The sequence below is a fragment of the Passer domesticus genome, chromosome 3 (genome assembly GCF_036417665.1).
Source record: "Passer domesticus isolate bPasDom1 chromosome 3, bPasDom1.hap1, whole genome shotgun sequence".
In the NCBI taxonomy this organism is placed as follows: Eukaryota; Metazoa; Chordata; class Aves; order Passeriformes; family Passeridae; genus Passer; species Passer domesticus.
The window spans coordinates 100102961-100128612 of record NC_087476.1 but is presented as its reverse complement, the minus strand read 5'-3'; the positions used below and the strand labels follow the sequence as shown (position 1 = coordinate 100128612).

The 25652-nt window shown below is 37.0% G+C and overlaps 1 protein-coding gene across 11 annotated transcripts in view; it reads right to left on the bottom strand.

Annotated features, from left to right (window-relative positions):
• Window positions 1-25652, bottom strand: part of SDCCAG8 (SHH signaling and ciliogenesis regulator SDCCAG8) — a 103960-nt gene that overhangs the window by 11814 nt on the left and 66494 nt on the right. Inside the window, exon 16 of one of the 11 annotated variants that reach the window (XM_064414679.1) lies at window positions 14175-14417. The exons of 9 other annotated variants lie outside the window; for them this stretch is intronic. Coding sequence is in view for 1 of the 2 variants with exons in the window: in XM_064414675.1 (XP_064270745.1) it covers window positions 14360-14417 (58 nt within the window). In the remaining variant the exon portion in view is untranslated. Of the gene's footprint in view, window positions 1-14174; window positions 14418-25652 lie in introns of those variants that run through there. One more of the 11 variants, XM_064414675.1, reaches the window with a different exon arrangement.

Here is a 25652-nt window from a genome sequence, read left to right as displayed (position 1 = left end):
CCCAATCTGAACTCTTTCCTTCACAAATACTTTGCCTTTAAAAAGAAATTCCCAGCATGAACCTCATCAGAAGCGACATGTAACAGACAGTACATGTGGTGTCTGGGCAGGCAGCAGAGAATTGAAAAACAAGTCTTCACTTTTTCTATCCCATGGCATGTGCAGAATGTACATGTGGCCCAAGCTGACATCAGGCATTTGAAGCAAAAAACCTGCTAAAAGCATCAGCTTCTGTTAATTCACTTTGTCAGATATTGTCTTAATTAAAAAAAAAAAAAAACAACCTACTGCTAGAAAGGGCAGTGCAGCTGAGCTACAACTGCTTCAGTTGTTCTGACAGTCACAATTGCAGGCGAACAGAACAGCTTTGGGTTCATCCCTGCTGTCCTCACTGAGCCCAAATCCTGGCTGCAACCAGCAAGGGCTGCAGGCACTGAAGTACTGAGCAGAAAGCTTCTGTTCATCTCTCTGCCTATCAGTACCTGTGTTTGAAAAGTAAAATGTTTCTCACTAGTGACCTTGCAGATGAGAGGCCAATAGTGCTGGATACAGTCCTTCTCATTTGGTTATCTGCAAGGAAGTCTTTCCAAGTTTAAGGATTACATATCACAGTCCTTCAAAACTTCTGAAGCACAACCCCAAGGCTGCTATACTGCATAGTTTGACTACTTTGAAAATAAACTCTAAAAATATCAAACACAAAGTGTTAAATATCTATGGAGGTGTCACTTGTTAGTTTTGTTGCTTTTCCCCCATTACCCTTATTTTTCACTCTAGAGGAGCCCCTCCTCATTTTCAAACAAATGATTTTGCCTTTAAGCTCTGACAGGCAACACACATTTGCTTATTTTTCCAGGTTCATGGAGGGTTATTGTGGTTTGCATAAATTACACTCCAACTAATGATAGTTGTAGGATTTGTACAGAGTTTAGTTTTATACTTGTGACACAGAAAAGGAGGAATATGACTTATATTGGTGACAATTTTTTCTATGCAGCACATTCAGATAGCTGTCTCATATACGAGGGCTCGTTGCTCTCCATCCGCACAGAGCAGACTGCTTCCATTTGAGAGCTTAGCCCAAGCTCGGCCTACTCCCCCTTCTATTACAGTTCTAATTTCCAAAGTTCCTCTTCCTAGGAAACAAAAGGGAAAATAGGGGCACCTACAGAGTAAGGATCTAAGGAATGGCTGCGAAGGAGGTCAAGGTGGGCAGAGGAGCCTAGGGTGTGCATGAGAGGTAAGAAAGATCAGTGCTCAAGATACGCATGGGTACACCCATGGGACCTGACGAGTGTTTGGCCTCTGTTTACGCTGGCTGCACAAGCAAGCTCCCACCTCAGAGGGAGCTGCTGCTGGCATGCAACACAGCACTCTGGAGCGGGGCTGTGCCACCTGGGGCCAGCCCCATCTCCCCATGTCCCCCAGTACACCCATAAACCAGTTCTGCTGAGACTGAAGGGAGTCACAGCATCAAAGAAACACCATGGCGGGTGCAACACAGAAGACTAAAGATAGGGAAAATGGTAAGGTAATTTTGCACTGGAAAGGGCTGAGAGTAAAGCAGTTTCATCCTGAGAAACCACAAGTTTTTTTAGAAAAATGAGAAGAGCTGAAGAATCTGACCAGTATTGTCAGCCCACCCTCATGAAGCTCAGCTCTTGTGAACAGAGAGTCCACTTGGTGTTTTGTTTTGGACTATATTTTAAAACTGCATATGAAGTTAGTGAAACCTGCAATTGCTTAGCAACACTGAAGGGAAGCATTTCACAGAAAATACGTCTTAAAAATGCATTAGTACATTATAGACAGTATTACACTCTCTGTAAGAGAGTGGCTATTTTGTAATTTATATGTGCATTAGTCCAACTGTGCTTTAATTTACTGCAAGGTGAACTTATTCATTGCTATGAAATAAGGGAATTTTATTGCTGTTTTAGAGGCAAATATCAGTACAGTTATCTTCAGGAAAACCATTAACCCCTCCACAATAAAGAATATGACTGCAACCAAGCAGTTTGGAGATGAGTATCAACACACCCAGATCACAGCTGGTGCAAAGGGTCAATTATGCCTTTCTGGTGAGAGCTGCTTAGCTTGTGGATGAGAATAGCAGCTCTAGAGTCCCTGCAATAGCAGCACAGGGCTGTCAGCAAAATGAGTTGACCACACAAAATGAGCACAAAGGTGGCTCCAGCCTGGCTCTCCCATGTCACAGCACATAAGTCAGCAGTCACTGGACCCTGCACTGACATCCCAGCTTGGTAAGATCACCAGCACCTTCCAGCAGAAGGATTCCTCCTGTCCCAGTTTTGCATGTGCACACACAGACTCTTCTGTTGCCACCATGTTTTAATTATAGTGAAAAATTCTAGCAAAACGATCAGCTTTTTCTTTGCTACAAATTGAGATAAATGTTAATAGCTTTCTTGACACATTTAATGTGACTATACGAGAAGAATACTTTTTCCCCTGGATTACAGCAAAAGGCCTTGCTTAGTTTTGCTAGGTAAATTATGTTTTTCTCATACTACTTCCCCATGTTCTCATCTTTCAGTGGTTAGCAGTGGTAACTTTTATGAACCAAACATTTAAACAAGCAAGCTTAGAAGTCTTGATATGCTTTCGGAAACTGAACATTCCCACATAAATGAAAATTAACTGCCTTAAATCACTAGTAGTAAATTAAGAAAACAAAACTGTGGCTCTTTGTTCAAAAACAAACCATGGGGTTTGTTCTTTTAAGTAGGGACAGAGAAGACAAACACATGCAATTTGAGAACAAGAGATCCACCTGCCATCAGTCAATTACTGTCTCTGTAGACATGGCAACCTCCAATACCGTTGCTGCAGCACAAACACATCATTACTTAAAATTTCTTATATGGGAAGCCCAGAGAAAATGCACATTTCTCTGTTGGGGAACTCACACATGAACATGGGGCACAAAGCAGTCGGGGTTTCTGACAGGCAGCAAAAGCTCAGCAGGTGCCCCAAGAGAGCCCGAGGTCCCTGCTGGGGCTCACTGGTCCGACTCTGCTCCTCCCCAGCAAGAGCCTTCCAGGGAGATGCTGGTGGTCTTGGCACCACTCCTGGTGGACAACTGTCCACCTCACACCTGGCTCAGCCTTGGCGGAGGCGAGGTAATGAACAGGCCGACAAAATGAACCCAAGCCTCCCTCCCGAGGGAGGCTACTTTTGATCAGTGTTGAGCAACATATGCAGGCTTGAGCAGGGGGGCATGCAGGCAGCTCAGGAAAAAGCGTGTGCTGCTGTAACTAAACTGCAGATTAAACTGAACACTGCTGTTTCCTAAGCTCCAGATAAGGAGCCTTCTGGAGAGTATGAAAAAAAATAAAGCAAAAAAAGAACGGTAATTGTAATTTTACTTTTAAATTATTGTGAATCTAGGCTGCACTAGAGCAGCATTTGTCCCAGTTTAAGACAGTGTATTTTTCAGCAGACTCTTATAGGGAAGATGCTTCTCTAGTTAATGGTTTGTTTCTAATGTCTCTGAAACCATAACATTACCTGCTCAGCAAGTATTTACCAACAAATGAATGTTTGGGTGTCTCTCACGTATCTCCTTACATAAAAATAATGATATTATGATCATAATGTACTTAAAATCTTTTCAAATAAAATAATCCCAATTATTGAACTTCTGTACTTCAGCATCAGGGTTTAATTTCCTTAGAAACAAATGTTATCAAGGAGAAAAAACTGCATTTGCAGGTCTACTAAGATTTCAGGCCTGATTTCATTGAAACATACAGAGGAATTTAGAGTTCTATTCTGTGACAGTAGAGAAATGCCTAAAATCAATTTCTGTTACAGATCTGGATACAATAGCTTTCATCCTGATCTAGAATAACTCCTATGAGCTGTAATGTGAACTACAGACTCCTGTAAAGCACACAAAACCCCATGAAATGCCCAATCCTCTGTTGCTAAAAACTAAAGGAGTTCTGCCTTTAATAGCAGCAGGCCCCTTGTTTGCATAAAGAGCACCTTGTCAAACAGAATACAAATGCCAAGCTGGTACATTATAGCCACAAGCACAATAGCCCCACTCTTTTTAACTAAGCAAATCCTAGAGAGAGCAGTTTTGCCCCAAAATCTTGGCATCAGATACAAATTCAGTGAACTGATGTCTCAAAGTGTTCACGAAAGATGCGGGAAATTTGCAGAGGGGCATGAGCTTTTCATTTTGAAGAGAAGGGAACTGCATGTTTTCATTATAAAAAATGAGAGTGTGAAAAAATCCTAAGCACACAATAGCTCTCTTTCAAGTATAAAGTTCAGAATTACATCTCCCAAGTTTCCTGTACGTTAAAAGAAGAGCACATAATAATGATCTAAAAATCCTTCACAAAAAACCAACAAGCAAGGATGAAGCAGTACTCGCCTGGGGGCCAATTGCCTCTCCAGCAGCGGTAAGGCTGTTACTAGGCTTGCAGTACCATTTGTTCCATTACACAATCTCCTGAAGCCTTTTACAGAGAGCTAAAACAACTGCCTGTACCAACACGACACATGGCTTTCCATCCCGACTCTTTGCTAATCCAGACGCTCCAACCATCTTTCTTTAAGATGCCATATGGTTGGCAGAAGCCTGTAGATCTAGCAGCACATCTGCTTGTATGTTACTTCTCCCCTCCAACTCCCCCCTCCACACCACAAAAGAGAGAGCAAATAATTATTTTACATGTAACCAATTAAACTGCATTTAAAGAGGACAGGGATTATTTAGCTCTAGATATTTTAAAAATATAGATTGTCGCAGAAGATCATTTGTCTCTCAGTGATTCGGGAAATACAGTGAAACAAAACAAAGAAATGAAAGGCACATGGGCAAAAATGATCCCTGCATTTGAATTATTTAAATGACTGCCATTCAGACCTTATGCCCGAAGATTTATTTCCCACATTAGTGTGCCACTGAAGAAGGGATTGAATTTGCTCTCTGTTTTTGTCAGAGGTGAATCCGACAAGCAGACTAGGAAACTGTAATACACCAAACCATGCTTTGTTAAGCAAGCAGAGTGAGTCTGTATGCTAATTACTCTGCAGGAATACACTGACACACTGATTTTTTAGGTGTGATGAGCAAAGATTATTCACACCATAAAAATCCTGGTTGCACTGGCATGCAGGCATCCAGGTTATCTCTTTAGAATCCAGACGCCAAGGAAGACAGGCTGCAAAAATAATTTTGTTTGTGATGAGTTATCATTTGTCCATTTATGACATAATGGACTATAACAGCAAAGAAAATATACACTTTGGAGCTTGAAATTAAAAAAAAAATAGAACCTAGAAATTATAAATAAATGTTCCTATAAAACTCCCACTGACCACTCTGTGATGAATAATCATCTTAGTTAATGAAGGGCAGGCAGAGATAGAAATATTAATTTAAGGACAGACTGCACAATTTTGCAGTTCTGTCTGCTGACCATTTGCAGGACCTTTTGTTCAGAAACACTATTTCCTCAAACTTTTCCTGCATCACTAAAATAAGAGATCAAAGAGATAAAAGATAACATTTCTACCTCAAATGCTGCTCACATGTATTGTTCATGCAGTTATCCGTGAGGCACTGTGGAGCATAGGGACATGCAGCACATGTGTCTGTTCTAGCAAGAACATCTTCTTTTCCAGAAGAACAGAAACTAAACATGTATTTGCTCCAAACAGTCTCCCTGCACCAAGTCTCCATTGCAATGTGCACAGAACGTTCTTTTGCCTTCACAAAAACAGTTTTCCCTACAATATGGGATTGCTTGTGTTCAACTACACAGTGAACAAATTGTTTTTCCCCTCAGCTATTTAGGAGTTAGAGTTCCTACACAAATGATGGCGTCCTATCCTCACAAAAAGAGTCGACCAGTGTTGAAGGTTTGGTTGAAACCAGCATTTTTGAGGACAATACTAGGTTTCCAAGCTGTTTGTTTAAGGCTAGTGTTTCCTTTCCCCTAGTACTCTCTGTCTCAAGGCTATTTAAAATTTCATCAACATTGCTTTGAACAGTTTTATACAAAACCAAAATTAAAAAGACACTTTCTCCACCAATAATTACATTTTTTCTTTCTTTTTCTCAAGAAAAAGATGACAGAAGTTCAAAACACACTTGTATTTCAAAATTTAAAATGTGGCAATGTATTCAATGACGTAGCAATTTAGCTCAGTTTAAATTTGATAAGGCTTGATTTTCCAGTTATAATAAAAAAGTCTATAAAGGGTATTTACAGTAACAAGAAATATTTATACTACAAATTAGGATTTCAGTTAGTTCTATGCACAATATTCAGAACTTAAAAACTATGAAATGAAGCCAAAATATATATAATAAAATCAACAAAACCCTTCTCCCGCCTCTTAGGTGAATCTCTTCAGACCTGCTATGTTTCACACATATTTCTGATCATTAGCCAATTTTCATTTCAGGTATTAATGCCCAGGCTTGGCCCACTTGCCCCAGTACAAGAGGACTGTGGGAGATGAAAAAGAAAATTATTTTCAATTGTCTGATTGCACATATTCACTTCCTTTATTTTCCTGGATGAGGAGTGTCTGTGTGCGTCCTTGCATTTTCCTGGAAGATTCTTAATAACAGTATTCCTTAGGGTTGAAAAATGGCTATTCTATCCACTGTGTTGATCTGGATAGCAAATCAATAACCAACACAGCAGGATGTCTCCTGAACATATCGGATCAAAACCAACTGTCTGTGACCACATCTGGTATGTCTGTGCACATCAGCTGTGTCTGAAGTTCCAGAGGAAGGTGTGCTTGGAGAGCTGTCCCACAGACTCCCTTGCCCCATTCCCAATCCCTCAGCAGCAGCATCCAGTGCTACCCTCCTTTCAGTAAGAGTCCATACAAACATCAGAAACAGAATTTCAGAAATAGAAAGCATGGCCAGCAGAAGTCCTTAGTACATGCGAAACATGCATTTGATTAGGCACTTCAGAATTGCAATTTACTTTTTGGGCAAGAAGTATGGTTTTAGATTAAGATACGAGAAAGAAAATTAACTTTGTATATGTGCTATGACTTCTTGTCCAAGAACAGGTGAATAAAGAAACCATGAGTCTTCACCAAGACTTGCTGTAAACTCAGTGCTGTAGAAATAATGAAAGTGCTGCACGTGTTCTTATTGCTTGCATGCTAAGAAATAAAAAAAAAGAAATATATAGTTTATTCTCTTGACAAGCAAGGGAAAATCATGAAGGTGCAGTGTATGTCAAAAGCTTCTCCCGTGAAGGCAGAGTGTAACAGAACAGCTACTTATCCATGGCCACCATTAATGGTTTCCAGTAGAAAGTGCCAATAGGTTCACTGGATTGCAGTCTGGAATGCTTAAGAAACAGGCTGGGTCTGATGAAGACTCTGCTGCCATATCTTATCAGATCTTTTTGAGTTTGTTTGGGAGGGCTTTTTGGAATGTGGGGCATAAAGTGAGGTTTTTTTAAAGTTTGTAAAGAAATGACAGTTCTTATTATATGGAATAATAATGATTATAAAAATAGGTTTAAAGCTTCCTGTATTCATGTCCTAGATATACCTGAAATGTTTGATATAATAATTGTAAATAATTCACCCAGTTTTATTGGGCACTTCATTTGTAAGTTGTAAAAGCAACAGAATTTCTACAGTGATTTGTAGAAATGACAGAACTCTTTTCCTCTTTTGAGACAAAGAGAAACGGGGAATTGAATGCAAAACCACTTCAATTTGAAAAGGACTACATGGGGAAGGGAGGATATTAGCAAGGGAATGGATTTCTTCATGAAATAACCACATGAACACCCTTAGACATCCATTATCAAAACAGAAAACATAGAATCACTACACTGCTTACATTACTTCATACTGGCATTTTCAATTTTGTGGCTCCTGTTTTAGTATCATTTCTAGTTCTTGATGGTGACTTCATGCATTTAATTTTAAGAATAAAATAAGAAAATCACTTTAAAGGGAAAATAAGATCAACCAGGTGTCTGAAAGACTTCAATTAGCATTTTGACAAATTTCATGGTATGCAAACTACTCTAATGTAATCAGTTTTTATTAATTTAACTCCTTGAATACAAGAAAGCAAATAAATTACAAAAATGTCCAAGACACTCTGCAGTACTTAAGTTCCAAATTTCTACAAGTGCCAGTTCTGGAAACATTTTTTTGGCTCTTAAACTTTGCCCTCCTCATCTCACACACACAGATCCTGGAAGTATTCAGCCTCCACACTGCAGTTTGTAACACACCAAGTGCACATAAACAATACATGCCCTGATGAATTATTTCTTATTCAATAATGACACGTATTTTACCATATACAACTATTGTGACCTATTACTGCAAGTTGCACTTGCCTTTATTTCTAGAGCTTTGTAGGGTTTTGATTTCTGAAATTTTACTTGCAATCTGATGTCTCTGCCACCACAGCATTGTTATAATCAAAATTAATAGGCCAAGACAGTCTTCTAAAATTAAATTCTGGTCTGAAAGGTACATTTGATCATTTGGGGATCTCTCTTCAGATGCTGACAGGGAGACAAGTGAGCGGATGTAGAGAGAATCTGGATATATGGTTCACATATGGGCCTAACAAGAGCAATCTCTTCATATAAAGACACTATTTCTCATGCTAGGTCTACCTTGTTTTCTAATCTCAGCTGAAAGGAATGTTGGAATCTGGGGCAGTTTTCTGCATCAGAGTCTGTTATTTAACTGTCTGCTGTCAGAATTATTGTGTTTTCACAGAACCTCTGTAGTTTGGGGTTGTTGTTTTACTGTATTTTGCGGGTGGATTGTTTAAGACTACCAATGCTACAGCCTCTTAGGAAATCTTATTCTTCTTGGTTATTTTTTCACCCAAAGCACCCTGAAATTCAGGCACCCTGACTAACAAAGGATTGTAAATTTTTGGGGTTTTTTTCAGTGTTATATTATAACTATGAGATTACCCCTGACTCAGGAAACCTGGTATTTGGTATTGCCAAGTACAGGATGTTTTTAAGCTCAAGTCCTTCATCTGAGTCTAGATCCAAAGATAGGAGTCCCAAGCACAATGCTACACTAGTTGTCATCTAGGGCTTCCTTTTGTACAGCACAGAATCCAGTATGTCAGCACAAGACACAAGTGCTGAGCAAGAAGAAGAAAACAAATCTCGGTTGCTAAGTTAGCCTATCACATAGTAAATATTTGTGTGAAGCCACACACCATATGACCCAAAGGCTCAGAAAGCTACAGCTAGGTTTAAAAAAAAAGAGAACAGGACAAAGGAAATCCAGTGCAAATATGCAGAAGGTAGGATGTGGACCATTGCTAATTATGGGGAAATCTTTTACTTTGATCAACATACAGCTGTACCTGAGGCACCGGAGGTATAAAACTTTGCTCAAACAGGTTTGGAATAAAAATGCCAACATTCATTGATGCTTATAGCTTGTAACAAACAATCATTTCACAGCTCTATCTTAGAAGATGTTAGACAAGATTAGTGCAGTACTAAATCCACAGAGCACACAGGTGCCCTGAATCCAGCAATGTCAGGATCTGTAGCACAGCATGGGTAAAATTGAAACACAATGCTTGGAGGAAAACAGCCATAGTTCCCAACAAAGTGCTGAGAAGTCTCTGTCAGCTGCCACAGCTCAAAGCATTCGTAGGATCGGGAAATTACCAGAACTCATGTTTAATGGATTTAAATAACTGAGTAAAACCAAACACAGCAGCACCTCCAAGCTGTGCAATCTCAAGCAACAACTTCAAGAAAAAAAGCACTGGAACACAGAACAGAACATGTGAATGTGTGAGGTATTGTGTAAGCTTACCTCAATTTAAGGGAAGTCCTCAAACAAGGAGGTTAAAGGCAAAAGTTGCCCCTTAAGGCTGTGAAATAATTTTGCAGCTAAGTCATTACAGCAACAAAGGGGCTTGAAGTCTTGCAGGTACCTGAAAGTCACAAAGTTCACAGACCGTTCTTCATTTAGTCCTCCATGACAAAAAAAAAAGAAAAATTCTTTTTAATTCAGGGTCCTAGTTAGGAAGATAATTGGAAAACATTCCAAATCATCACACTTGACAAAAAGAACCTATGTGTTTACACCCAGACTCTTTTGTAGCGTATTGTCAGGAGAAAACTAACTAAACTGAACAATGTACCCTACCTCACCTAGCCAGGGTCTGAACTTGATTCCAAGTTTTGAAGGAGTCCAAGCCTTTTGAGGGAACTCAGCCAGCAATTCAGGCAAAGATTTCTTCAAAGGAAAAAAGAGGCTTGATTTTTACCCCCTTTTTCTTTGTCCTCCTCTTTTCTTTTCAAATAAAAGCAACAGCTCCGATTTCTGAGCACAGTTTTGAAAGGAAGGGAGAAAACGCCATTACAAATAGCAAGAAAAGCTTTCAGTTTATGAATCTACTAATTCATCCATGAAATATCCAGGTTGCCTTCATCATAATTTCCAAAATGCCATATTATATAAGGTAACAATGGAATACTAGGTTGGTCTGTTTCCCATATTTTTAGTTGGCTCAGCTGGAAAGTGAATACAGGCTATTGCCCCAGGATGAGTGAATAATTTAACTCAAATGCAATTTTGCACAAAATTACTTTCACAACTGGAAAAAAAAAAAAAAAAAAAAAAAAAAGAAAAAATCGTGGCTAGTCAGACTCCTTGTTAAACATAAGAAATTGAGTTTCCTCTTCCCTTCCCAGCTAAACTAGTATAATTCACAAAGTTTACTTCACAGTGTTGGTGTTAAATCAGGGAGGTATAAATCTTGACAACAAAACACCAAGATTTTCTGTGCTAGAGAGGAAATTGCCCATACACAAAGTGTCAAGTACAAAACTTAGGCATCGCATCTCAGGCAGTTCTGCACTGTCCTGGTTGAAATCTCTGCTCAGGAGTAAAATTTATGCTGAAATAGATGCAAGACAAAATCCCCAAACTGTAGACCGATAATTTAGAAGAGGTCTGTTGCATGTGGAAATGGTTTTGATCTTCAGATCATAAACTCCTGGAGGCACAGATCTTCTTTAATTACATGACTACAAAGCACCATGTGTTTCCATTATGCTATTTAAATAATAGATTTAATTTGAATTTACATTTGTTGATGTAAACATTACTGACTGTAACATTACCCTGCAATCTGATGCAGAAAGTCACTGAAGTATTAGAAAAAAATTCCTTCCCAAAAAGATTACAAAGGAAAGAATCCCCAACTGTGCTATTTAAAAATATGAATAGAAATTAGCTAAATAGAACAGAATAAATTTTAGTAGAACAGAAATTTTAGGATGATATTTTCACACAAACAACACTAACATCTCAAGTAATTCTAATTTTTAATTCTGCTCCACTGTTATCTATTGTGTTTATGAGAGCAAATGAATTCAGATGCTTCCAGAAACCAAAGTTCCACTGATTATTAAAAGGAAAGAAAGTAGCATGGGAAGGATCACTCACTTATCTTGCAACACTGCTTTAACCAAAGTGCATCTGGGGGACTCTGCTAATGAATTTAACTATCAGGATGCTAATCAGTTATGTTTTTTACTGAAATTAATTTAACCTCTGTTTTTGCATAAATAGTCTCTGTTTTTTAAAACTTTGGGGCTGCTTCTGTACATTTGGGGCAAGCATTTTCCTTGCACTATTAATAGGAAAAAACACAAACCAAAACATCCTACCCAAAAACCAGAGCTCACTATCATGGTATAAAAAGGATTTTAGTTTTGTATAAATGACCTGCAAACACTTCTAACAGATGCTACAATTGTTAATTAAGAGAACCAAGGCTAAATGATGGAAAACACCTATGTACCATAAAGATGGTACTGGTCAGTTTATGCCATGATGCTATAAAAAAATACTTATGAATTGTTGAACTTGCAGATTATATCTAATCATAATATCATCATTAATTATAACAACATCTAAGTCAAAATTTGCCAAAACAGAGGCAGTTGAAAGTGGGAGCAGACTAGAGAAAAAGTAATAATGTTCTGTAGAGATTGTACTGGCTTTCAGTTCTGAATATATAACTCACAAGACAACTGAGCAGACAAGTAAATCGCATGAAAAATTTTTAACAAGCAGAAGATTTTGTTCACTCTGTACATCCACAAAATATATTTTTTCAGAAGATCCAGAAATCTTCAGAACTTTTCCAGAAAAGATTCCCTCCACATATACTGTTGGAATACCTAAAATTATATTCACCATAAGAAAAATATAAAATAGTAAAGGGAAAAGAATACAAAACACTGTAAGAATACTTTTTTGTATTTTGTCTTTGAAGTTTTTATCTTTTTCCATGTTACTTGTTGTTTGGTTTTTTTTTTGCCTGGTAGTATGTGAACCCTCTAAGCCACTCTCTTTTCCTTTTGTCCTTACACTAACCTGCAGAAGCAATGAATGTAAATATAAGGCCTTCTGTTTGATCTCAAAACTCAAACAGAAAAAAAAAAAAGTCCTGAATGTAAGTAAATAGATGATGGGCAGACAAAAACCAAATAAGTATTTAAGTGCTATGTTTGAAAAAAGACCCCTTATTAGATCCAGATCACCATAAACAGTCCCAGCAGTGGGGGAACACTCAACACTGTAGATGAAGGATCAACAGGAATTCACATAATCTTGGGGTTTTGATCACATCTCTAACAAATGCACGTACTTATGGCAAGGTACTTTGGAATGCAAAAATTTAATTTAACAAATATGAGAAAAGCATAATATTGACAACTTTCTTAATACTTTGCACATTGCAAAGACAGTCACTATAACTTGTTTTTCTCTTGATGTTGTTCACTTCTCCATCACCAAATCTCAGCTGTGCAACAACCGGGTAAAACTCTTTGTAACAATCAGATTTTCTTAACCTACTTGCAGTTTTCAAATCATGTTCAGAAAAAATTCAGTGAATCTATCAAAATTGTTATTCATGAGGGTAACAGGCCTCCCACTTCAACTTACAGCAAGCAGCTACCTTAATGATTTTAACAGGAACAGACCATTTCCAATATGTAACAGGTAAATCTCTCCTTTTGGAGAGTGGGAAAAAAATATCTGAAGTTTCTTGAAAAACTACTTTGGTAAACATATATGTTCCATCAGATCTATGCTATAAAAACTGGATGACCAGCCATAGACACTATTTTTAAAATATCAAATCAGATATTAATAGGACTTTAAGGAATTACCACAATATATTTACCATTAAAGCAATTCTTCTAAGACCTAGTAGCTGGCTGTTTACTGCAAAGCTTTGGTGACCTCAGAGAAGTCAATACAACAACTTTTTCAGTCAGAGGGCGAGGTGCCACTACATTTGATAGAGTCCTTGAAGAACTGGTCTTCCATTAAAAAGTAATGGAGCCCTTCATTTAAACCGACACATGAAGGTACCAGTTCTGGTGCAGTGGTGTCTTATCAGCTCCTGGATTAGTTACAGGAGTAACTATCAACATTCAGTCTCACAGATTATAACATCATTATTTATGCTTATATTATAGAACAAAACCAAAAATAGTATTTTGAAATCTTTGAATATTTCACTTCAGTGTCTGTAGAGAAATTCTTACATTCCCATTAACATGGAGGTATAATGCTTTGATCCTTGCCACAGACTATTGATTTTACACATATTTAAATGAAAACTACTGTGTGAGCTTTTGGTGTTGCAGTAGCTTTCTTAGTAACAATAAAAAAGACTTTGTTTCTTTTGATACAGTTTAAAAACAGTCCCGTAAATACAGAAGCAGCTAGTGACTTAATATCCTTTTTTGTCCTTTCTGTACCTCAGTACAGAACACTGAAATCAGTATTTCAGTAGTAGTGAATTCCAAAAAGCACTTTTCCTCAAAGGAACTTTATGCTCATAATATTTAGATCAATATTGAGATAATATTTAGATAATTTTATTGTCCACTACCATTAAGTTGATCATCCGCTTCTTTCTTTGTCAACAAGAGCATCTTCTAGGTTAGGACAAACATGGCTTTGTTCACCTTTGCCTAAGGCAACACAGATTTGGAAGCACAAGCCTTCAAGAATTAACTTCCACAGCACATGTAACTATCCCAAATACACATCAGGGGTAACCTAGAAACTACTTCCAAGATTCTCCTACAACAGACTTACAAGCACTTACCAGTCATAATCTTTCTCTAAGATGGACCACACAGAACACAGAGAAAAGAAAATATTTCCAGGAAGTAGTGATCAAAGCCCTTCTCCTCCTAGAGGTGTCATAGGACTTCTAACACCTCAGTAGAATACAGGATTTTTTTCAAAAGGGTTTTGCCTGAAAGACTCTCAAATATTGTAGATTGGACTGTATTCATTTTCTCTGAGTCAAGCAGACCTTATTGTCACTTGGATCTTCTCTTTCAGGAAACCTGGAATTTCAAACACAATCCTTGGACAACTGACCATCAATCCATTTTAGAACAACAAACTCAATGAAGATATCTGTACTCAGCTGTAATATATATTTTTCCATGTCAATCACAACTGCAAAGAGTAAGAGGTGCAATGACTGTTGCCTCATTGTGATTATTATGGTGTCCTTTTGTGTTCAGAGACAATGCCACATATAGAAATGGTGGATTTAATTTCCAAGTCGTATTATAATTATCTACTCCTTACAAAACGAGCAAAGAACTATGCCTTGGTCAGAGAGTTCAACAGGACACTATCACAAATAATTGCTTGCTATGATCTGCACCCAGCAATGTCAAGAGGTCAACAATTAAATTAATTCAGAATACACCGTGAACGTAAGAGTGACCCTATATTATATCTTCATTTTTTCCCTTTGATCATCCCTTTATTTGACTGCATTTCAGTAAATTATCCATGTAGTTTTTATTTTGACAGCTCTCTTTACAGCAGTAAAACAAAATGTGTGCATTGCAAATGGCAAAGATTCAAATTTCAGCTATGTTTATCCAAAATAGCACTGAACTGCTTCTGTACTTATGCTATACTGCCTACAGCCTTACGGAAGGGGAGACAGATGGGATGAATTTAGCAGGGAAACAGCTGTGGCTTGAAGAAGAGACAAGCAAAAGTTTTGCTATCAGGCTTCATTATGTATCAAGGTACCAGTAAAATGTGTATCCGTAAGGCAGCCAAAAAAGTGTTTTTCATTTGACTAGTGATAATTACCTTTTCTCAACAGCTGACAATGTTCTAAGCACCATTAAATAGGTATAATAATTAAGCAATAAGATAAGACAGGCAGTGCCTTGCTGGGGATTATTGCTTGCCTCGGGTGTGTTGTGAGGCACAAGGCTGAAGGGTGAGTGACTTCAGCCACCCGAGAAATGTAATAATCCCTCAGAAATGCACTGCCTAGAGTGTCTTCTTGCTATTAAAAATGGAAATTTAAAAAGGACAAAATGCTAGACACATTTCCTGTGGATTTTATTGACATGGGTTAACATTACAGGAAGTCAATGCAGAAACTCCATTACTGGCTAGCCTATGAAAGTCCTTTCCCAAGGACACATATGTCTCTGCTCAGCTTGTTCGTGCATTTTATTCATAATACTTATTTGAGAAGCACAAGTATTTGCATCATCTAACACATGCGTGACAAGGCACAAAAGATTGTAACAGCCTTCACAACAGTAAAAGTTAAAGTGTTCTTAAGTCATGTGCTCCCAAACATTTATTCTGTACAATTGTCTATGTTTGGTATAAATTCACAGACAATTTTTTTTTTTAGTTCTGAAATTGTGTATATCTATATACACACATATGTATTTTTTTAATGTACATATAAAAGGTCAGCCACTCAAATGATCAAAGCATTAAGGAAAAAAGCCAAACAAAACAACCCAAAACCCCCCAAAACCCTTTTCTGACTATATGCAAGTCACATAGCTAAAACTAAGGCTATATCTCTGGTAGTGTGGGAAGTGCTAGTGCAGCACTCAAAAAAATTACACCGCTTTACATAAGCCGAGAAAGTTTACTGTCATTTCAGCCGTGCCACTGAGACAACATTTTGAAACTGGAGACCTGAAACTATTTAGCAACCTTGACTTGAATCAAATCGGAATTCTAAAGGCCATTCAGGATTAGGCCCCAAGTAATGTGATATGTTTGGGACAAGGATCCACTTCTATTTGTATAACTGAAGGCAGAATCAGGGGCTCTGAGGCTAAAAAGAACTTTTAAAAAGTTTAAAATGTCTTTTCCCTTTTCTTCCCCTCCATACATGACTTTACAGTTCACAAAGAACAAGTTAAACAAACACATAATAATCTTATTATCCTTTTCCATTTCTTTCATATTTTCCCTCATCACTACTTTTACCCAGAACCAGCCTGAGAAGCCCTGCTGAGAAGCACACACAACACTGTCTGGAGTACCCTGAAATACAGATGCTAAGTAGGTCTTATCATACTGTCCTTCCTTTTAGACACTTCCATAATCTCTATTTCACTAAAACTTTTTCTAGTAGCAGTTGAGGGATAACATATTTAAGTCCATATTTCTAGAAGCTAGCCCAGTGCCTGTTGCTATTTGACTTCTACCAATTAGCACTATCACAAGGCATTTAATTTCTTGTAGGATGGCAATTTTTTTAGAGTGCACTCAGAATCTGATAATGAATATGACTGGAGCTCTGAAGGTTTAAGTCAGAAAAGAAATAGGCAAATAAAGTTCTATCTGTGTTTCATTTGACAAAAACACTGAAAAAAGTTGGTCCCTGGTCTCATAATGCATAAACTAAGCACTTAGTGAAAGATGGAAACAAACCGCATGATAAGAAAATATCACACCTTCAAGTGTAACATTGGCATGGAGCTAGTGGCACAAGACACATCAAGGCTAAACAGATTTTAGAACTAAAGGCTAAACAGATTTAAGAACAGGTTACATTTATATATGGAAAATGAGAGTATCCACAGTTAGATACTCTTCCAGAGGAACAGTATTGGATCCTGCAGAAGCAATCAAAACATTGAAGTTATTGGGAAAAAGCAGTCTTCCAGTAACCTTGCAAAACTCCATCACTTATGATATTAAAACATAAATTATCATTAGTTTGTGTCTCCCTCTCTTACAATAACCTTGAAAGGAGGCAGGTGAATAGATTTTGTTACAGAGCTGGTAAATTTTCATGACACACTTGCAAAGCTCTTTAAATGTTACTCATCTGTCTTCATTTTCAGTTCCCCACTATATCGGAACGGAGGGTTTTAAATAGCCTTTGTCTGAAAATCTCAGAATCATACACAGTGATCAAAACTAGAAAGAAATCTGCTACCACTTAAAGTAATTTGCCTCATGGGTTAATAGTTAAATTTTACTATAATTGTGCATTCACTGAAGGCTTAATAGGAAAACACCAATTACAGTCAAATATCCTGGCTAGGTATTTGCTGCTGAACTACTGCTTAGTGGTAGTGTCAGAGTGGTTATTTGAAAAGGGTTTGGGTGGGTTTTTTTGTTTGGTTGTTTTTTTATGATTTTTCTGACACATCACAAGAATATCACAAAAATACAGGACAGAAAATGAACTTTAAAAATGCAGATGGAAAACAATATGGAAGAAAGAAAAGAAGGTGATTATAACAGTCAGGGACTTCAAGTTAATTTTTTAGATGGTTAAAAACATTAAAACTTATTAAAGATTGTTAAATGTTTGGGAGGAACATGGATAGTTAGGGCTGTCCTCCAGAGTTTACACTACATTGGAAAGGCTATTACTCTTTTCGAAAGGTAGAAAACTTTATTCTGTAATTCTGGGTACATTTGAGCAGGTAACTTAAACAAACTCAAGCTAATTTGAATGAACAAGACAGATATACTTTTTGGTACTTTGTCTTGCCATTAAACAGCTATGTTTTTATGCTCAAGACAGCAAAGTAGCACATTGACCCAGCCTGCTCACTTCTTATTTCACGTCTCTGGGGAAAGTGGTGAGGAAGCTGGTCCATAACTACCACCTTGGACCAGAGGTGTTACTACCAGGCACTAAGGGCAAAGTGTTTCAAAGAAGATATACTGGTGGTGAAGGGATAAACTGGTGTATTAACACAATCATGTACGACCACCAGAAGCAACCCACATTCAAAATTAAAATTCTTGCAGGTCTGTAGCAAATATAGGAGAATAAAATGGGGTTCCCTGGAAAACAATGGGCGCATTTCTGTCCAGTTATGCACATCTTTTTCAGTGTCAGTTATGATCTGCATAGCGACAAGCATTTCTAGATCTTGCCGAATCAAGGAGAGTCTGGGCTGAGCTGTCAAAGACATCACCTTTATCCACCTCCATTTTAGAGGAATCAAGAATGCTTCGTTAATGCTAAATTAACATTTAAATTTGAAAACCAACAACTGTGCTGACAACAGAAAGTAACAAGAACAGCCTGGAACCTTATGTTGTGCTGTTTTATATCACACATATTTCAGGGCTTTTTACATTCCTAGTAGACAAGAACACAAGCTTACTATTAGTGAGCTGTAGGCTTTGACTCAGTTCATGATGGTATGAATATGAACTATCCTTCTTCTGTTTTGGAGAAAGCAGAATACATTAAAGTAGTAGGGCAGAAGATACTCTCAGAAGTGGACAATTACTAGACTCTTGCAGAGGGGGTGTAACCCAGAGAGTTGGTAGCTGTTGAACACAGAAACAAACAAACCTGGCTATTTTTCCACCTAGCTATTCTTTGAGACATGGAATGATACAACTTTCCCAGATATCATCTTCCAGTTCCTCAAACAATAAAATTGTGGTGGCCAGCAGTCTTGATGTGCAAAGTGAACAGAGACATTGTGACTTCCCCTCTACACCTTCTTCCTCATATTGACTGTATTGCTATGCAATTAAATCAAGTGCAGCATTAACCAATCCTTAAAGAAGGTAATTCAGATAATTATCAGCCCATTAACATGACATCAAATACAAAAGAAGGCTGCAACAAATTCAGAAATGAATGGACATGGAGAGGTAATTGGAACATGAGAAACTGAAACATAAGCTAGATCAAGCAGTTTTGATGACATGAACCCTAAACTCTTTGACAGTTCATTTTTTGATAAAGGAAATGCAATAAATCTTACCAACATTAACTTAAGCAAAACATTAAATATCATACCCATCAGCAATTGTTAACTAAGTTGTTGACAAGTATCTGACTAAAACAAAGAGCACAGCCAACAGGAACAATTGAAAGTAAAGAATTCTCAGAGAATTTCTTCACATTTAAACAGATTTTTGAATATTTTGAATTATGACTCAGCACAAAAAAAGGAGGAGTGGGCTGATAAATTTAAGAGATGTTATCAGCTTTGAGAAAGTCTGCGATACTGCACAGAAAGAAATAGATGACTCAGAAGATTGAAACAGCAGACATGGGATGAAAGTCTTACACTATATATTCAATGTGTTCTCAGTTCATAGTAAATGTCTCTGCTGAAAACTTGAATTTACTTGGGAGAAAGAGGTCCTGGATGCACTTCTTAGTGTAGCTGTCAAAAGGCAAACGTGACTGTAGGGTTCATCCGCCAATGAATTTCTAGTAAATATATCAATTCTATATATACAAATATATTTCAATGTCCCCATCCAAGACCCAAGACAGTTTTGACTGCCTATATTTAAAAAAGATCAACAATCAGGACACCAAGGTGATGAAGAGTTTATTGCAAAAAGAAGAACAAGGAGGAAGACTTTATCTATAAGGAGAGGCAGGACTGAATAGACACATCCATTGTCTACAATTATTTGCACTACCAGAGCAGATTCTTTTGAAGAACTGCTTGTCCTAATTTTGGCTCAAAGACTAGTAGGTACAAACAAAGCAGAGATTAATTCAGACCAAAAATAAGAAGGATCCCAATGAAAAGATTAGTGGAATAAGTTGTCCAAATTGGAACGGTGAGGCCTACAGAGGAGCTCAATACATTCTCGAAGAAATATATATGTGTATAAACTATATATATAGGTACATATATTTTAGATACACACACTTGGAAACAGATGAACACAGTACTCTGTGACCTAGAATACATTGTACAGAACATTATTAAGTTCCCTAAATATCTCTCTGGAAATTGGCTAGGATATTCCCCTCTGCTTCTTATTTGCTTCTTAAAGGTGAGAACTTACTTGTACACAATTTTGCAGCATTTTATGAAAATCCTGTATTTCACTCTTTGTATACTTCAATTTTTCTAACAACTACAAAAATTTTTGCTTTGTATGTTTACTGTTTAGGTAGTTGGGAGAATAAATCTTTAAAAACAGTGTTTGGGGTCTTATAAAGTTACACAACTTATTAACTACTTTGAATGGGAATATTATACATATAAAAGCATAAATAATAGATGTATTTATACCACACTATATATAGACACTGAGAAAGGGAAAAAATAGTTATAAAGAGATATAGTAAATAGACAAATGGTTAACAACCCAGGAATAGGGAGGGAGAGATTCTGAACATACAATTTCTATTCCAGAGAAATTGAACTGTGAGCAAACACCCCAGTATTAAACAAAAGCCAAATACACATTCAGACTCTTGCAGAATTTGCAACTTATATATGTGTGTAAGTGTATACACACTATCCATTAATTATTCCCTAGTAGCAGGTCTCTGGAATATACATTTCTCAATCTAAAATATGAGTCTATTAAATAGTAATAAAATAATTAAGTAATAGTGAAAACCCCAAGGTCTGGACAGAGCTGAGGGTTTTATCTGTCTGCACTGCAGTGCTGACATACGGTGACCACAAAGCTTTTTACAAACCCCTCGCATAAAGGGCTGCACAAACAATTATGTATCTCCAATTGCTACGGCCATCCTGCTACAGCAAAACCACGCCAAAGAGATGTGGGCGTGAGTGAAGATGCTCAGGAAAAAGTGCAGCACACTGCTCTTTAGACATTGAGACAGTGTGAGCATATCTACATCTTTAATATCAAAGGTTCTATGGACACTACCTACATTAATCTCTATTTTCAATTTAAAAATTAATGCACTTTAAACTAAAAAACTGCAATATAGTGCATTTTTAATCCATGATTGCATTGCTAAACAGATGATTGGTCTAATAAAATACAGAAACAATTACCTCACTGTCACTTTAAAAAAATATACTAATCTATCGGTAGAATAAGGAAGACAATGTATTTAACTGAGAATGAACTGGACTGGAAGAAAATAAAGGTCTTTCAGGTAATGACATAACCTAAATTCATCCATCCATCATTGTTTCTTGTAAGCACACATACACACAAAAAAGTACTTCAGTTTTAAGGAGAAAATGTAAAATTTCAAATGCAACTTGATTGCTCCAGTTAACAAGAAATAATTTTAATTAGTAGTTCTACTGAAGATTTGCCAAGAAATCCAAAATTTCTATTCAGTAGTGTAATAGTGACAGCAAACTAGCTATTGTGATTTTACATAGCAGATATTTGAAAATGCTGGTGTATTCTCTCTAGATATGTCTCAATTCCCACAGATAACGTGCTCTCTTAAGCATACATGATCTTGCATACAATACCACTTAGCAACAAAACAAACAAACAAAAAATTAATGGTGGAAAATAGCCTTTAAAATCCTTGTCAATCTGAGTATCACATTTTCACTTGAGTGGTGTCTTTAAAGGTCCGTTTTAGGTACCCTTCCAGATAAGCTTATCCATAAGAATCATACATTTGCCATAGGTAGAAAACAAATATAATTTGTCACATGTTGTGCTATACAGACATTTCTGCACAGTTGCTGCACCACACTAGAATGTCTGAAGGGGAAGACACCCCAGGTAGTTGGCTGCAGACACATATCAGCAACATGGCACATAGTTCCAATTTGACACATAGAGTCTTTATAAATCCAATGTCTATGAAGTCAAACAAATCTCCTTCTTATTTATAGTAACAGGCGAGAGCAGATCTCTGCCGTCTTGTTACACAGATGGTTGTAACATTTTTATAGTTAACTTACAACCACTGATGCCTAAGGAATAGACACACATCTGCCCCAAACTGCCAGTCCTGTAGGCTCTTCTTTTTAACTTTAGCTAGCAAAAATACAGTCAAAATACGTCAAACAGTGTCACCTCCAAAAAGCTACCACAACAAAAAGCCCCACACAGATTTGCATTAAATGTATTGTTATTATTAATGTTATACAGATTGGACATTGATCACACACATTACAGCAAAAATTACATTAATATGAACTGCAGCCACAAGATCTGAGAGAAAATTCATAGCCTCAAATTCCATATGCTGAACTTTAGAAAAACGTTTGGGAAGAAACTCATTGAGGCTTCTAAATTTATGTTTTATTAAAAAGAATTTAAAAGAGTCTTATATTTCATATAAACTACTGTCCAATTTTTTTTTTTCTTTAACTGTTTGATAAAAAGTAAAGGCATGTCTGGCTCATCTTGAAAAAAGGAAAGAAATTGCCTAGGATTTTCTTCTCCTGCTTGAAGATCTTCAGCAGTAAATGTACACAGAAAAGAGCTAAGCTATGTTTCATTAAATGCCTCCTATTATAGACACTGGCTGTCCACAGAAGCAATCCTCTAAATAGATGAGTTACAATCAAATACTTGTTTTACAAGAAGAACAGATGCAGAGAAGTAAAGCCATAATGGAACCTTGTAACTACAAGAGTTGTCAATTAAGTTCAGTGAAAGCTCGAACAACTCGATGAAATCCTGACCCATGGCAGCTTGGGCAAATAATACTTCTTCATATATATGTTCAAACAATAATAGATATAGGGAGGTTCTTGTCTTTTTCTTCTTCCTCTTCAAATTGGAAGAGAAAAGAGCTTGTGAGAAAGTGGATCTGCATTTACAGAACTGGTCTAACTGCAGAGGTGAAAATGCACACCTGAGAATTCAGTTTGAAAAGAGATTAAGGAAGGAATGAACCAACTTTATACATACAGTTGCCCAATTCAGTTGGCTTTGAATTTTCCTTCATGTGCAATCTATTCAAATTATGTGGAGTGAAGCACCAAAAAAAAAAAAAAACCAAACTAAAACCGAAACCTTTTAGGTTTGCTTCATATTCTTCTTATTGTTGGCTAGTTTCTACCTTTACAGCTGCCTTATAAGAAATTCTGTACTATCTGCTATCTCCTAATTTCTACCATGAACACAAATCTACAGAATGGGAATTTGAAGAATTTAATAAGACAGTTTGCTTTGAGGTAAAAAATTTATAAAAATGGACTCTGCAACATAACAGACAAGAATTTATGCAAGATTCATATTCATGAAGCTATACATGATGACCAACTCCACTTGGACTCATGTCACCTTAGCCCTGCAAATTGTACGTATTTCAATTAAAGTTTGCATCAGTAGCATGCAACAATTACATGATTTAGGATGGACATCTACTTCTTTTAATACCATATTTCACTGAGTAAAAAAACCAAAAGGGCTGGGTATTTCCCCTGCACTGCAAGGGCTGATTCCATATCCTGTTTAATGACTGGCACTTAAAGTAATCTCTTTCTTTGAAATTTGTTATTTAATTTTGGACTATGCTCATTTGCAGCACAAATTCAGGAATGCAACTATTATGAATGCCAAAACATTTTTGCTCCAAAAGAAATTCCGACTGATCATTTAGGTATTGTTTCTTCCACAAAATAGTTACATCAGGGACTTTCATGCTGTCCCTGGATAAAACAAGTATGGAAAATTATATCTTCTCAAACAAATATCATAATACCTCATTATTAAAATGCAAATGTTAGGTTCCAAGTTTAGCCAAAATCATTGCAATACAAGAATTTTTCTGAAGATCCAGAATAACAGCAGCTAGAAAATTGGGTCAGAATGCACTTTGTGGGACTGTGCTGCAAAATGACCACTGCTATTTGTAGCTGCATACAAAGGAGACACAAATGTGTTGAGAAGTAGACATCATCAACAGTATTTTCCTGAGATTATTAGTGTCTAAGTGATGGATGAAAATCTGAGGCAAAATACATATTATTATTTCTTTTTCTGCTTTTACTAAATAGTACTGTCAGATCTCTATTTTCAAAATCAGAGGAGAAAAATTACTATTTTTATTTAGTGAAAATCCTTCAACATAAATATACGCAACTGGGGGATTTATTTGTTGGAGTAGTTATTCCTTCTGCTTTCTTCACCTAGATTTGTAAACTTCATGACAAATTTACAGCATTTGGGAATTAATCCTGAAAATCTACTACAGTTTTCACAAACAAAATTAAAATGAGATTACACTGATTTTTTTTAAAGCAGTGTAGAGTATCAGCCTTGTCACTTATTAGTTGGAATTTAAATTCATAGAGTGCAAGATGACAATTAAAAATATGTTAAAAGAGCCATCTCTTAAAATGCTGGTAAAGTATATTGTTCATGTTTAGAACACCTAATAATCTCTGCCATATTTACATATTCTAAAATATTAAGTAAGACAAATGCTATTACTGCCCTGTTTTCTCTGTTGTCTGCAAAACAGCAGCAGAAGGTAAGGCATTGCCTGCAGCATGACCACTCTGCTTTCAAACCACTTTTGTGTTCTGGATTAATGCTTTCAGTCTTTTCTAGTGTATAATCATTGCTGCTGCAGCAGAGAATGAGCAACATTTTCCAGTAGATCTATCTTATTTATAAAAATAGATAGAAGAACGGTTACCATAAAAACTTGCAAAGCACTTTTAAATTTTACTAGATACTCATAATTCTACAGAAGAGCAGCTAAGAATAAAAAGAGGGGGAAATTTTTCTCCTGAAAGTAACCTCGAATTCTCAGTCCTGCATATGATAAGAATCCACCATAACTAAAGAAATCAAAAGGGAGTGAGATAAATGGAAAGATTGTGTGGTTACACAGATTAGGGACGCAGTTGCAGTGTTCTGAATTTCTTTGTTCTCTGAGCTATAAATGATGATGACAATCCAAGGTTACAGAAGAACAGGATGAGGTACAGACAGAAATCTGAAAGGGAAGAGGAAAGAAGTGGTTCTGGACAACTGAAAAGAGCACATGAAGTGCTTGCAAGAAAGAAAATTATAGACAGAGAATAAAGAGATGGCAGTAAAATAAAAAAAAAAATCAATACTTTAAAGAAAGGAGCATACAGGACTGGCTGCTTTAATACTTGCAAGCTCTGCTCCTCTCAGGTGGTCAAGGATGAAAAAAAGCAAAAAGAATTTTTCCCAGTAAGGGCTGCCTAGTCCAAATAAAGTTAAACTGCATTTTGCCTTTGACTACTGACAAGATGTAGCTTGGATGACTGGATTTGCAGAGTTACCTCTCAGCCTCCTCTTTACTTCATCCTCTACCTCCACAAGCATGTCAAACTCCCTCCAGTGCCTGTTACACTTAATGTGGAGTGGAAAGCAGAACAAGAAAGCATAGATGAACTTTCTGGAGCCAAAAGGAAAATACTCCACAGTGATCTTTGAGGAAGTCTAATCCATATCACAGCACAAGCCATTATCAGTCTGGATACTCTGGCCAGAACAGTCAATTGATATTGGTGAAAATATTTCACACTAGCCTTGCTGCAGCTGCTCCCAGCTCATCCTGAGGAAGTCACTGCTTCTCTGCAAGGCTAGTGGTGCCTGGAAATGGTCAGTACTTCTCT